The sequence below is a fragment of the Anas platyrhynchos genome, chromosome 8 (assembly GCF_047663525.1).
Source record: "Anas platyrhynchos isolate ZD024472 breed Pekin duck chromosome 8, IASCAAS_PekinDuck_T2T, whole genome shotgun sequence".
In the NCBI taxonomy this organism is placed as follows: Eukaryota; Metazoa; Chordata; class Aves; order Anseriformes; family Anatidae; genus Anas; species Anas platyrhynchos.
In genome coordinates, this window is record NC_092594.1 from 18,915,582 (window position 1) to 18,930,239 (window position 14,658).

At 36.9% G+C, this 14,658-nt stretch overlaps 1 protein-coding gene across 16 annotated transcripts in view; it reads right to left on the bottom strand.

Moving 5' to 3' along the window:
• Window positions 1-276: 276 nt before the first annotated feature.
• RALGPS2 (Ral GEF with PH domain and SH3 binding motif 2) overlaps window positions 277-14,658 on the bottom strand; it is a 142,145-nt gene continuing 127,763 nt past the window's right edge. For all 16 annotated transcript variants that reach the window (XM_013099300.5, XM_038182706.2, XM_013099304.5 and 13 more), the window contains 3 exons: window positions 10,105-10,210; window positions 8,827-8,918; window positions 277-6,630 (listed from right to left, as the gene is read on the bottom strand). In XM_013099300.5, the coding sequence (XP_012954754.1) occupies window positions 6,601-6,630; window positions 8,827-8,918; window positions 10,105-10,210 (228 nt within the window). In that variant the 3' untranslated portion in view covers window positions 277-6,600. The remainder of the gene's footprint in view (window positions 6,631-8,826; window positions 8,919-10,104; window positions 10,211-14,658) is intronic.

Here is a 14,658-nt window from a genome sequence, read left to right on the forward strand (position 1 = left end):
CTACCATGGTGAGAAAAAAAAATCATCATTTAGCTGAATAATCTCTACAAACAAAACCAACACAAATCTCTTCAATGAACTGTATTTTCCTGTTAGTTTATGGATGTTTGTATCAAGTGACAGTGGAATATTTACTCACTACATTCCAGATGTTCATCGAGAAGAGCTAGAAAAACTCAAGCTGATCTCAGCATCATTCCAAAAGACAGTCAATCTCCATATTGCAAAAAACGGTGGCAGTTTTTGACATGAGAAATTAAAACTTCAGACACAGGCCATCTTTTAAATCATTTATTTTAGTAGGAAAGATTTTTGAAACCTGTACTTAAATTCATTTAAACTAGCTTATGCAAACACACAATTTTCACACACACACACAAAGTATTAAAAATGTTGAAGAAAAAAAGGCTAGAGGACAGCCAAACTGCACATCACTCGGTGAGATCATAGTGCAATCGCTCTATCGCCATTTAATGCCTCACACCAGCAGGGAATGTTAAAAACGGCTTGTGTTTACTGCATGACAACCTTGATCCCCCCTCCAGTGATGGTTGGTCCCTAAAGGATTATTTTAAAACTTAGATATGATTTCCTGGTGCTTTTTATGCTTCAGTACTGTGGTATTTGAACGGATATACTCCCGTACACAAGGAGCTAGAGACGCCTGTAAACAAGGCACCCTAGGACCCCTTCTTTCAACATTTGCTTCATTGATTTACACGGCTTTTCCATTTTATCTGTGAACAGCTTTGGAATGGTAAAAGATACCTTCAAGAAACACATTTCAAGGCCAGAATCTATTCAAATAACGAGAACTAATATGCAAATCATCCACTAAAAGGAAATGCAACATTCACGATGCTGTTAGCCATTCAAGCGCAAGATCAGGCTAACAGCCATAACCATGCCACGATCGGCTGGAGCTTCATTTCATTACACCTTTTTTCTCAGCAACAGAACCTCAAGAAAACCTGTCAGCTCTGGTCTGCAGCACGCCTGGCTACATGAAATAATTGGTCTTTTCTCCCTTCACCTCACCCATCTGTCGCCTCCACAGATTCTCAGAAAGCATAAGAAACTTTCAAACTATCCTTCCCTTTCCGACATCTGAATTTATTACCACTATACTAAAACTACCATGTTTTTATAAGGATGCGTTCTAGGAAAACAAACCATTTAATTGCCTAAGAACAACATATTCTTTCTTCCGTTCCTCTTTCCAAAGGTTATGAAGTCTAGCTACTAAATCAGTCTCTAGCAGCTGTTTCAGTGAAGGCCAGCACTCTGCCTAGTGTTGGCACTAGAAATACAATATACAAAACCGAGCTCATGGGATATGATGAAAGAATATTATAGATTTATTCAAGGTTTCTCTTCCCCCAAGCATTTTTCTCCTGTAGTTTTTGTTAACAAAAAGCTTGTAAGAAATAAATCATCTCATAATTACATTCTTCAATGCTTAAACCAAAGGAAATGGGAGAGAGAAAAGGATGCTCATTTCTAATAGTGTGAGCTCTTAAGCTCATATGCTCCAGGCCCTGACTTGGACAACTCTTTTCACTTTTTTCTCCACTAATACATCCATTTAGAGATATACCAAAATTAAAATAAATTAATTTTCAAGAAGTCTGGGCTACTTCTGATAAAAGCTGTACAAACCCAGGCTACCAAATGCCACTGCATTTTTTCCTAAATAGCGGCTATACAAACACAGAAAAAAAATACAAAAACGCAAGCCACAACTATTTTACACTGACCAAAGCAACTAACTTCTTCTGCAGAAGTGTAATGACTGTAAGGAATGTTACCCCTTGTTACATTAAGGACACAGTACGCAAGTCTGCCATTATGGTACTCTCAGCACTGAAGTAACAGGATTGGTCTTTGAGTTAATAATAAGGCACTGACAAACGTCCTCCTTAAATCCAAAACACTCTCTCTCGCTACGTAACAAATTAGAATGATGGCTTTAAAAAGAGGGTAAGTTACAAACAAATTCAGTATCTACTGATGGATTCTTTTAATTAGAACTTTCCCAAGACACATCATCTTATCCACAAGCCATTTTTAAAGGAAAAAAAATGGAAGGAAAATGGCAATACATAAATAATAACAAAGCTTTTAAAACTTCACGTTGTTGGGAGAATAAGCCATAGGCTGATGTGATTTATATGAGCCCTGGTGTCTTGATCTTGTAACAGGCAGCACGCTACAGCCAGCCATGGAAAAGATTGGTGAGTTAGCATAAAAAAATCAAAAGGGCAAAGATTGAAGAAAAATGTCACTGAAAGAGCCAGAAGAAATGACATTCCATGATTTATCTTGATTTGCACAAGATTTCTGAAAGTTAAACCAAAACCACGAGATCAATTTGCCATTTATCAGGAGGATCTAACCTCCTAGGGTGTCTTAGCAGCAAAAAAAAAATGCAATTACTTCTGCTGGAAGAGAAAGCATTTCCTTTCAACATTTGTTATGTTTTATACTAATAGAAAAGGACTGTATTGGTGAAAATATATAAATGCAAATAGAAGAGGCTGATGTTGCAGGAAAAATTAGATTACATGCATTTACTTCTAGTGAGGAAAAGATACCTAATAAAATCCTGCTGTGTTCCTTTATGCTTTTTTTCTTTACTGCCAATATGTTTTCAAATATGAACACTTGTATAAATGCTTTTCTTGGTAAAAGTTCAAGTACTCTTTTGCAGTTGAGTTCTAAGGAGGAAAGTTAATGAGCTTAAAGTTGATTCCCCAAAAGATACCAATTCCTCAAGCAACAGGCTAAAACAACTGCATAACTAGTGGGCTGCTTAATGTGCAATCCACTGCTATTATTTCCTTAACAGATCTTCCTTAAGTAGGATATGATTTTTACAGTAATTTAAAAAGCTAACTAACACAATTTCAAAGCTGGGTGCTAAAGCTCATTCATTAGGGATTTATATGCATTCATTCAGTACTTGTACAGCTTGCACCTAAATACTTAATGAATCATAGCAGCCTGAGCAATATCCCTGTGGCATGAAATGTCTGCAAAATGAAATACACGTCTGGGATGAGCTACATTTACTCAAATTATCAGAAGTTTTCAAAATGGAATCTTATCTGCTTTCTAAGAACACTGGAAGAGAAGTTCGAAAAACTGTGCAAAAATTCGTGGATTAAATTGGAAAGATAAGAGTTAGCAGTAAGTATTCAAAAACCAGTACCGAGGGCAATCATATATCCTTAATGCATTGCTCTAATTTCACAAACTGTTCAGTCATTCCCAAGACTGTTAGTTTAGCTGACAAAGTGGTTAGCAGTCAGCAGGTGACTAACATTTCCACGGGAAACCTTGCTACAAGGATCTACTCTGAATGCTTTTCATTCATATGTTTGCAAGCGGGGTACTGTAAGGGGCATCTTTAACTTCAAAATCAAAAACATTGTGAAATAAATTGACAAATATTAGCTGAAGAATTTTGTTAGTTATTAACATAGTAAAGAATGAGAGCATCACAAAAAAAAAAAAAACAACATGAAGAGCAACTGTAAACTAACTGAAATAGCCTGGATAACAGTCTTACCTGAATAATGTGAGCTTCTTTCCATTGCTGTTTTCTAAGCACTGGTTTAAACTTATGTTTTAAAAAATTATTATTTTTTAAACAAAACAAAACCAATACTCTGTTCTTTACAGTGCATTTGACTAATCAAAGTCTTTCCAAAGCTTAGCTGAGAGAACTTTCCCTCATGGAACCAAACCACCACCGCCTCTTCCTGAGCAAGATCTATCACAAAATCGGTCATATTTCATTCATTCTGTGTTGCCCTGTAAGGCTAGGTGACCAAATATGAGATAAACCATAAGAAACTACTGAACTACTCATTGCAATAAGTACCAATACTGTTTTCTGTCATTAATCACTCCAGTTACTCTGGCTACGCATTTTAAGAAACTCCTCCCACGATATTCAATCTCTCCCACAGAAAACAGTGTATCTGAGGGTAGAAAACCAAAGAGGAGGAGGAGGCCTAAGAACAATTAAAGTCGGTAACAGCAACATTTCAGTAAATGAGGATTTGTGAACTGTTTTCCCCACCATCCTCCTACCATAAAGCCCTAACTCAAAACAGATGGAAAAATACAAAAAACAATAATAAATGACACCTCCTGACCTGGCTCTGCCTTTAGTAAAGCTGTGTGATGTCAGGCTGTGGCTCCCAGTTGCACGTTTCCTTTCACTGACAGAAAAACAGATACAGTTATGCTGCAATGAATCTATAATAGCTTATTTAAAGATTCAAAATCCACAGGCTATTATCCACAATGCTTAAAAAAGTACACACATTGCTAAAAAACACTTACTTGTTGAGAAGAAACACACATTAAATAATTTTTAAAACAAACAAAAAAAACAAAACAAAACAAAACTGAAGTTGTGCAAAGTCTACTACAGTAACACTGCTGGCTACGAAGATGTTGTCTTCACTATACACCCAACGTGGGTTAACTGGGGCGACGTGTGAGTTGAAGAGGGATTCAGCACAAGCGACTCCTTTCCAAAATCCATGACTTCAGGATCAGAACAGACTATTCATTCCCCAAAGCAAAAAAAAAAAAACAACTTGCAGAGGGACACAAATTCCCACGCTGCTTGTGGTGTAACTCTGACAGAGGCATCTTCCTACTGTTTTCCTTCTACCAAGAGCCAATTCACAGGAAAAATTTTAGAAACATAACCCAGCCTATTAACATTTCACTCCACATCACCAAGTGTGTGTGACTTTTTTTTTTTATTTGCTTTAAGTGAGAGACTGGTTTATTCTTCTCTATTTTTTCTCTCCAGAAATCAGAAATTAATCACGTCCATTAAGATAGTAATTTAACTCTGGAAAAAAAAAAAAAAGTGAATTTATAGGCTTCTACTCTTATGCAAGAGAAACGTACATTTTCAAAATAATCAGTACTAGTAGAAACCTTTATTATGTAGTCAGAGAACTCTGCCACAAACTGGTAGGTAGTTTGTTTCTTTTTGGAAAGGAGTATTCATGGTGGAATATGCAAGCTTATTTATGGCCACTAAACCACAGAGTCAATGAAACATTTCCTACTTCTCCACAAACTTCAAAGTTCTGATATCAGAGGAATATTTTGGACAACGTTTCCTTGCTTTACAAAGGTCGTATTTTTGAAGATTAAATAAACACTCATCATCCAGAAAACACTATCTAGGTGACGTCAAGGAAACCCAGCCAAAGCAGGAATCAAAGTTTTATGAATGAAACACATGAAAATATGGTTCCTTTTTACAAGCATTTTTTTTTTTTTCTGTGAGGAATTTCAGTGACCAAGAATTGTTCCTGTCAAGGATGGAATGGATGGAATTTTGATAGTCCCACACCTTTTTTCTCTTTATGTTATCCCAACTTTAATAAATTATTTGCCTGAAGATCAAAAAAGCTTCTGTATGTACGGTCGACTTTAGGCCATGTTATCCATACCACACAATGTCATATGCTTTGACCAACGACAGATAATAAAAATCAATTATTGCCAAATGAGAACATGAAAGCTTGAAATTGTGCCTCTATCATTTTAAAATACAGATCTTAAGTGATATTATGAAACACCATACACTGACAGTGGTCCCTAGCTGATAATTTAACAGATACCCAGACAAGTCAAACGTCACCATGAATTATACCAAGGTGGTGGTGGATTTTTTTTGTCATTCAACCTTCATATGTAGCTGAGTGACAGGTGTAGAAACAAATGGGAAGAAAGCACTTGGCTCTGACCCAACAGCGCTTCTAGTTTTGTCTCTCTCACACACACGTATGCGCACACCTGCCAACCACCAGAAACATGTGAATTGAGATCTAACCAGGAATTAGGTATCGACGTACCAAAAACATTTTTGGTGTGTAAGTGCTCAGCCTTTGTGCCACTCGCAGGCAATACGGCTCCCATACAGTACTCAGGTTTACAAGCTTACTGCTGTTTTAAACTTGCACTTGTTAAATTTCTTATAGGTCTGAGAGAAATGACATTGCTCCAGGCTCAGTGTGCCTGGGACAAGCTCCCATTGAGAACTCCTGGTATAGTCTAAACATCTCTACAGTGTGCAGTACCTCTTTTACCCAGTTCATACATAGCTTTTGATACAACTCTTAAATACCAGTTTACTTGCTTTCTTAAGAATACCTAAAAAGGTGAGTTATTTTCAAAATTAGTATAAAGTTAAAAGAAACTCAAACAAGCTACAATCTATTTAACTCAAGCACAGCACCGCCAGAAGTTTCACACACACTATTTGGTGTTTTCATTGTTGTTTTTCCTTTCACTCTTTAAGGCAGTGGTTTCCACAAGTCAGTTCAGAGAATTTAACGAAGCATGGTCCATGGCAATTCATGTTGCAACTCCATTTTTCATTTGGGGGACTCTGCTCCCCAGCCATTAGTAGTTTTGTTCAGGGCTCCAGAGTTCAGATCAACTTGACAAGCTCTGTTCTGGCACAGACTGCAGCTGGCACATTTTCCATCAGGACCTCATTCTCAATTATGAGATGGTTTAAATTGTTCTTTTTTTGTTTGTTTGTTTTGTATTAGCCTGCTATTCAAAGGTCATCAAGTTGGCAGGAACCTGAAAACAAGAATACAAATAACTAATTCCACTGTTTCAGACACTATTCCACCTGCTTAAATGCACATTACAATGCTCAGTCTGTCTCAAAAAAAAAAAAAAAAAGGAGGGAGATGCAACTGTCATTAAGCAGTACAAGTATACTTACAGCTGTAAAAAAACCCAGGTATCAAAGTATGGTTTATGATTTTACTGCATGCCTTAGATCTTCTTAATTTTGATGAAATTTAAGATTCAAGTTGTCGACAAAGCAACTTTAACATGATAAATGTCAGCACTCAACTGTGCAAGAACCTTCTCACTTGAGTCCCACGAGATAGAGAATTCTTGGCACAGGTCAGTGAGTGATGTAGGCCCTCCAGTATTTTTAGGACTAATTTACAAAAACAAGGCATAAACACTTGCCTACGCTTTTCCCATAGGAAACCTGAATGTGTGATGGAAACATCACTCCCTTTCATGAATATTAAAGCTAGTCTGCATTATATAATTTATATCCCCATTTTCTCCTTATCAGGAATTTGCCTGACAGCAACAACTCCTATTTACTCAGGGTACTAAAGAGCCACTAAATTCCAGATGACTGCCAATAAATACATAGCTTGGTCAGATTTGAAGCAAATTATTTCTTGCCTTGCATTTACTGTTTATCCACAGAAGCAAGAATGACCAATCGGGTTAAAGTTCCACCATGAAAATTAAAGATTATATATATTAAAATAGTTCCCAAAGTTATTCAGCTGGGTAGGTGCTTATTCTGTTGAAAGCACGTCTAAACGTGCAATGTTATTAAGGGCATGACTGCATAAGCAAACATCTGTTTTTAGCAGTTTTGTGAGGTGCCTCTCTAGGGAAAGCACTGGTCAGGAGACAAATCGCAATCAGGAGAAAGACTTTAAAGAATCTTTATTTAAAACACATTTTGTATCTAAACCAACCTTTATTACCTAATGTTTGCATGAAGTGCTGCTTCTTCTAACACTGCAAGAAGGTTTGCAGTATAACTACACTCATATATGCCAGAAAAAAGACGGTATGCAACAAACAATGGTAAGCAGTGCTATTGGCCTTTTAATGGCAGTCTTCTTCCATAACTCCTCCCCCTACCTGTCTTTTAAAACCTCCTGCATTTATCCTCACCTTGCTGCCATCCTTTCCCCAGGAAGCTGAGCCCTTAAGCTTGCTGCTTTTGCATAAGCTAGGAGCTGAATGCTTTAGACAGGTTTGCATTGTGTAGCACTGTTAAGCCTTACTGAATAAAAGCTGTCAGCAGAGTGCAGTTTTCGGGCCTGCCTGGCAGTCACCACCTTCTTGCAAACTCCTTGCCATTATTTGCTACTATTTGCACTCTTTCCAGCTGGGAACACAATTTCCTCTCCTTTGCACTGTCTCAGATACATTTCCGTGACCCTCCTTACTCCTGAGATTTCTGTAAGAAGGACTGAACAGGAATGCACAGAAGGATCTGAAAAGGTCCTTAATTTTCCCCCTATTCTTAAGCAGAGCCATGTAGAAACAAGCAACAAATTCATTAATATTTTTGCTTCAGGAACTCAACAAACGTGCAAAGGAAAAGGGAATTTAACAAAGAGAAAGCATTAACTTAAAGATGCAATTTTGCTCATGAAAAAGTCAAAGACAATTTCTACAAGAACAGAATTTATCAGGAGTTGGAATAGTCTTTTCTTCCTTTTTGAATCAGGGAAAATTCTGGTTTTGCTTTTCAAGTTTTTCAAACATACTCAGAACTGTAATATTTTTATATATTTTGGAAATACATACGAACAACAGAAAATTTGCATGCCCAAGACCTAACAAAGTAGCACCATAGAGAGGTACCAGAAATTGTTATTGAATACTATAGTTTATGGTTTTATAACAATAAAATAGTCATTTTTAAATGGGCAGCTCTAGGACAAAACTTTTAGCATATTCCTTCCATTTCTGAAATTTCCAAATTGCTTTAAATTAGCCTCAAGATAAACCCCCATTTTTCTTCATTACCACAGAAGCACTGAGGATGTGTTTACAAAGAGACAAACAAGAAAGCTAAGGCAAGTCAATAAACAGGTGAAATCAATGTCCAGGCTGGTCACTCTTCACACAGAGCCATCAATTACAGCTTAGTCATCTTAAAGCTCTGTCAGCTGTGAGCTCTTAACAGCTCATAATTTTATTTCAACATCTTGCTCTCACCTGTTGTCTGTTGCTTTGGCAGGCAGCACTCAGGTGTTTAAACCAGAGCATTGCATTCATTCTATTTCCAGCTTGAAATTTGTAGGAATTTCCTAAGTGAGAAAGGTATGGGAAAAAATGGATAAAGAAACACAGCCAATACTGTATTTAAATCTTATCTATAGTCAAATAACTCAAAATTATAACACTACAAAAACATGTTATAGCAAAAGGTTCTTAAAACTTCACACTTTGGCAGACGTGGAGGAGCTTAAACAATTGTTTGACATAATGCAGAAAGTCACAGCTCATCTGTCTTCCTTTTGGACATTCGTGATTTCAACTAACACCACTGTAAACTAGAAAAAACAAAACATTTCTCAGAAACATACAACAAAAAACAATTTTTGTTCAATGCCATTATTCAAGTTTGGTATATCAGTATTTTTATGAAGTGCAAGGTGGCACTGAAAGGCATTCTAAAGAATTTGAAAATATTTGAAAATTATTCCTAAATATTTTGACATATGTCAGACAGCTATTTTCAGTATCTCATGTTAGGCAGTGCTTACTTGGATTCAGAAATGTATTACAAAAATGTTTCAAGTTGTTGTTGCTAAATTTAAACTGACAAGCTTAAACTAGAATAGACTCTCAAAAATAAGATGTACTAAGCCTGGACATAAAAATTAAAAATGTCAAGCTTCTTTATCAAAACTGCTAGTGATGCTCTTTGTGCTATGGAAAAGTAACAACTTCTTCAGTTTAAACTAAAATCAGGGTACTACGCTAGAATAAAGGAAATTATTTTTTTCTTCCTTATTTTTTCCACTGGCTTCTCAGTGCAATATAGTCAAATCTCACTGCTTTTCCTGGCAATAGCACAGCATTTCAATAGCTGTTTTGTTTTGTGGTTTGTTTTTTATTTGAAAGGTAGAGGTCGAGCACCTGGTACTAGCTGAATAGCAAACTTTTTATTGCTACTTACATTTTTGTGTACGTGAAAACGCCTCTGAATGGTCTAAATATAGTTTAAAAGAATGCAAATGAATACTTGCAAGAAAAACACAAGCAGAGCTGTTAGTTTGGACAGTACTTAAAATTTCATGAAGGAAGACTTTAAGGATTCTCTACAGACAATTGTTCCTGCAGCATACTAAAGGTATGATCCCTCTTAGAGTAGCTGATTAATAAAAAAGTAGGATTTTTTCCTGTATCATTTAATTTTGCTGAGGAATTCCTACACAATTACGTGTTTCTTCTGGGTATCACTGTGCTCTTGATACGAGTGTTGCTCACCTTTCTCAGAATCAGTCAATAAGAAGAGATCGGGATGTTCAGGGTCATCTGCCATCATCACCATCCAGCCCACCACTGACACGTTCTTACTTGGTGTGGATTTGAACTGAAAATACAAGCAGAGATGTAAACTAGCATGAAACGAGAAGCCTCAGACAGACTAAGTAGAACAAGTATTCAAAAGAGGTGTTTTCAGTGTCACCATCAAAAGACAGAGTAACTTTAGAGGAAGCACATCACGTAAGTAAACTTAAAATTTTATATGGAATTAATGAAAACAGAACTTACCACAATTAATAAATACAAATTAAAAGGAACATCACAATCCATCAAATTGCATGTCAAACATCTAAACTGCATTGTATGGATACCATAGCATTCCTTATCATGTTACTCCACATGTACATATATCATTAAAAAATGCATCAAGTGAAAAGTTAGTCCCTTCACTGTTAACAAGGAGAAGAACTGAACTCATCTGTGCTGTAACTATTCAAAGTTAACATACGTAACGGTTACAATAATATGTAATTGCATATAACACAAGTCTTTTGGACATGGTAACACCAATGTGTTATTAAATATGTCCTGATGAAGGAAATAGATCAAGTGAGAGTGAATATTCAGTAAACAAGACATTGTTACATTCAAAATGATGGGGTTTTCCTGTTTGAGGTGTTACTCATACATTGACTTATAACTTACACCTCCCCTTCCAAGCATGATATCAGTCTCTCCTATGCTATTCTCTCTCTTTAACAGCCCCTTGGTTCCACTCTCCTTTCCATTCACCTGGGCAATATTATTTTCTACTTCGCAGGCCTCCTCTTAGTTCCAGGCAAACTGCCCATTAAATCCCAACTCGCCCATTTTCAGGCCACAAGCTTCCTTCTCTCTGGTCTCCTTGTTTATCTATTAGTAGACTCTCACAATCCACCTCCCGTTACTTGATCAGTCCCATTCTCTCTCCAAGATCTAACCCATAAAATCTCTCTCAAGTGTTTAGTTGACATATCTCCTCCTCCCACATTCACATGCCCACCACAGACTTCATCACTAGTCCTTGTGTTTCTTCCCTCTGCAACGCTTTACCACATTTCTGTGCCCAGAAGGTCCAACTCTGCTATATGCTGGCCACTATCACATGTTATTTTTTAAAAGCCATAAAGCTAAAACAATCTCCAAGGATATTTAAAATTATTGAAATCTATTTGTCATTCTAGAACACATTTTTCATACTAATTTCTCATAGCAAATTTACAGCATTAAATGTCAATTGTATTTTGTATCACCTAAAAATATAGATTGGAATAACTGACAATTACGAGACGGCCTTGAATGCCTAAATAAGCTTACCTGTCTTAGACTTGTGAAACAGCCTATATTTTAAAACTCAGTTTAAAATACATTAGAACTTTAAATGAACAAACATTGGTCAAATACTTGAAACATGAAAAGCATTTCAACCTAGTTCAAAATAATTTAAGAGTGAACTATTTTCTCTATTTCTGAATGCAGCCTTGTGTACTGTCATCCTTCTGTTGCTATAGTTACACTTGCAGGAAACATTTCATCACAAGCTCCTACTGGTCATGTTTGGATGAAATATTTTAACATCAGCGGAAATATGAAAGGTTGGAAACTTTGAATGGATGCTTGTACACATAGCTTAAGTGTAGAAGGGATGATGACTGTTCTTATAAAAGATCTGCCTGCCGAACTTCAAAATGGATGGCCTTTATTGATACCACTACAGATAAAACCATGGGAGAAGACCACTCCTTAGAAAATCTGCAGAACCGCAACTGAAGTTTTAAGTCATTCTACTGCCTTTAGAAAAATGGCAAATTAGGTAACATAATGGCAGATTAGGTAACCTCATAGGAGAGACAGGTAAATTACAAAGCCGTATCAGACAACATTTCATTACATTTAGGCCCGGATAACAATTTCTTTCCAAACAGAACCTAAAGTTTCTGTAAAGATTCCAGCCAGTAATGAAAGCTGTTAAGGTGTTAAGTTTATTTGAAAAAAGGAATAAAGATCATGAAACAAGGACAGGACTCGTTACAGACTCGCTCGAGACACCACCTTGAAAAATAAGTGACAACTTACACTTAAGAGGGATCTGCAAATGCAAACTTCCAGTAGTCTTACAAAGCATTAATGGGTCAGCTTTACAGAGGTGGAAATCTAAGCCACAAAGAATGAACTACATTCTCTTCTGGAGTTTCATTAAAAATGACATTTTCTCTTTCCTACCTTGGTTGTACGTCTCAACAATAGGCCTGCAATACGTGCAATTACCACACAATTAAAACTGCTAGGGCTTGCTTGTTTCATTTTAACCACCAGCTCAAGAATGCCTCACGCTTTCAAAACAATAAGTTAATCCCGATGCTTCTCTAGGAAGTAAAAAGCTCCACACAAGGAAAGCATTTCCTGCTACCATCAATCCATCATCACTTGAAACATATGTCAGTTTTCCATCCCGTCGCACTGCTGGATTTGTATTGCATGTTTACACAGTCCCCCAAGGCAGTTCATTCTCCACTGATGCATGGAGCTGTGCTAACAGCTAGTCTGCTTTGTTAACTTGAAGGGAATGAAAGCTTCATTGTGATTTAATGTTCCTGGTCCCTCTGCTTTTCTATACAGGTCACTGGAATGAAACTCTTATTATATGCACAGAAAGCCATACAGCTCTGGTGCAAGGCTTCACATAACCAGATTTGTTGTTGTTCCTAGCTCAAAAACAGTTTTACTGAAGTCTTTGAATCAAAAATTCAAACTCCTGTTGGGGTCTTACAGCTAATAGTCAAATCGTTCTCTCAGTGGCTGACCACATTTCCTAGAACAGCAGTATTCTTTATCATGTTTTTTTCTGTGAAAGTGCCTGAGCAACAACTATTAAGGTTTCTAGAATGTCGATAAATGGGTCTAATTCTGAATACTGCATGCAAGGCAAGGCTTGGAATGAACAAGGCTTCATTCTTGAGAGTGAAGGCTCAGAAAGTCACTGTTGCTTTTCCAAATACCTACAGACATGGAAAAATCTCTCATGCATGCTGTGTTGTCACAGAAATTGGCAAGATATTTTCATCCCAGTCACTACAACAGTTTTCTTATGGATGTATTCACATTTTTCCAGGAGAATGCTTTTTAAATAAGTTGACTATTTTTACTATTGTCTTTTTCTAAACATACACAAGTACAAGTTTTATCGTGGATACTTGTTTGTGGGTACCATTTAGGCAAACTAGATAAAACCTTAGGCATCTTACAAACATTCCTCTGAGATTCTTCTGTACCTCATCTCTCGACTCCAGCATGCTCGTTATAGACAACTACTACTGTAGTAATAATTGAAACCTGTTCATTATTTAAAATACAAAGATCATTATATCTATTAGTCTTTTTTTGATGCAACACAAGAAAATTTGTCACCTCCAGGTATCTACTGCATTCTTTGGAGTAGATTCACATCTACAGTAAACACTACACTGGTATACTCCTTTGTCTTTGACTGTAGGTACAAGAAGAACTGGCCTGCATGTGTTTAAAAGGGAAGGAATTTCTTGCCCTTCTTGCTGGATTACACTCAGATTTTTATGAGGTAATTTTCCAAAGAGGTTGGCTACTATAAGCCTGGAAGAGCTTTCAGTGTTAGTGCATTCCAAGTCCTCGGTCTCAGCTGCCTGAAGCAATAGGAGCAGAACAGTCAAAAGCATGCCTATAATCAAGACATGGTTAGCATGGGAGCTCTAGCCAAGAACCTTTATTTAGCAGACTGACTTTTGTTTGTTTGTTTCTAGCATTCCCTTCCACATCACAGAGATCTTGAGCAAGGAAGTTACAAAAGACAGATCTTAACATGGCAACAGTAGATATCGGGAATATTTTAGCAAGGTATATCTAAAATGTATCAATGTTGGAAAAAAACCACTCCGAAGTAGACAGCATTATCCCTTTTAAGCATTTAATCTGGACAGCAGCAAAACAGCCTAGATCTTGCCTCAAGACTGTTCTGCAGAGCGAACCTCTCAGGAATATAACTGTATTTGCATAGTGCACACATGCTGATGTGAGTTTAGGAGGAAATTCTTCACTGTAAGGGTAGTGAGGCACTGGAACAGGCTGGCTGCTGCGGATGCCCCATCCCTGGAGGTATTAAAGGCCAGGTTGGATGAGGCCCTGAGCAACCTGACCTAGTGGGTGGTGTACCTGCCTATGGCAGGGGGGTTGGAATTGGATGATCTCTGAGGTCCTTTCCAACCCAAACCATTCTATGATCTCAATAAATAATTGACTTGGGAGCTAATAAAAGCTAGTTCAACAGATTCAGAAAATTTTTGAAAGAGTATTCTAAGTGGATACGACTATATTTAATACAAAAGTAAACACTTCAAGCAATAGAGACTTCACATGATCAGATACCAAACTTCATTTTTTTCTAAGCATTTGTTACCTTTTCAGTTCATTTACTTTTCCTAAAAATAAAAAAGGAAGTTCATCTGCATGATCAAAACTGTTACTCTGAAAAAATGGATAAAC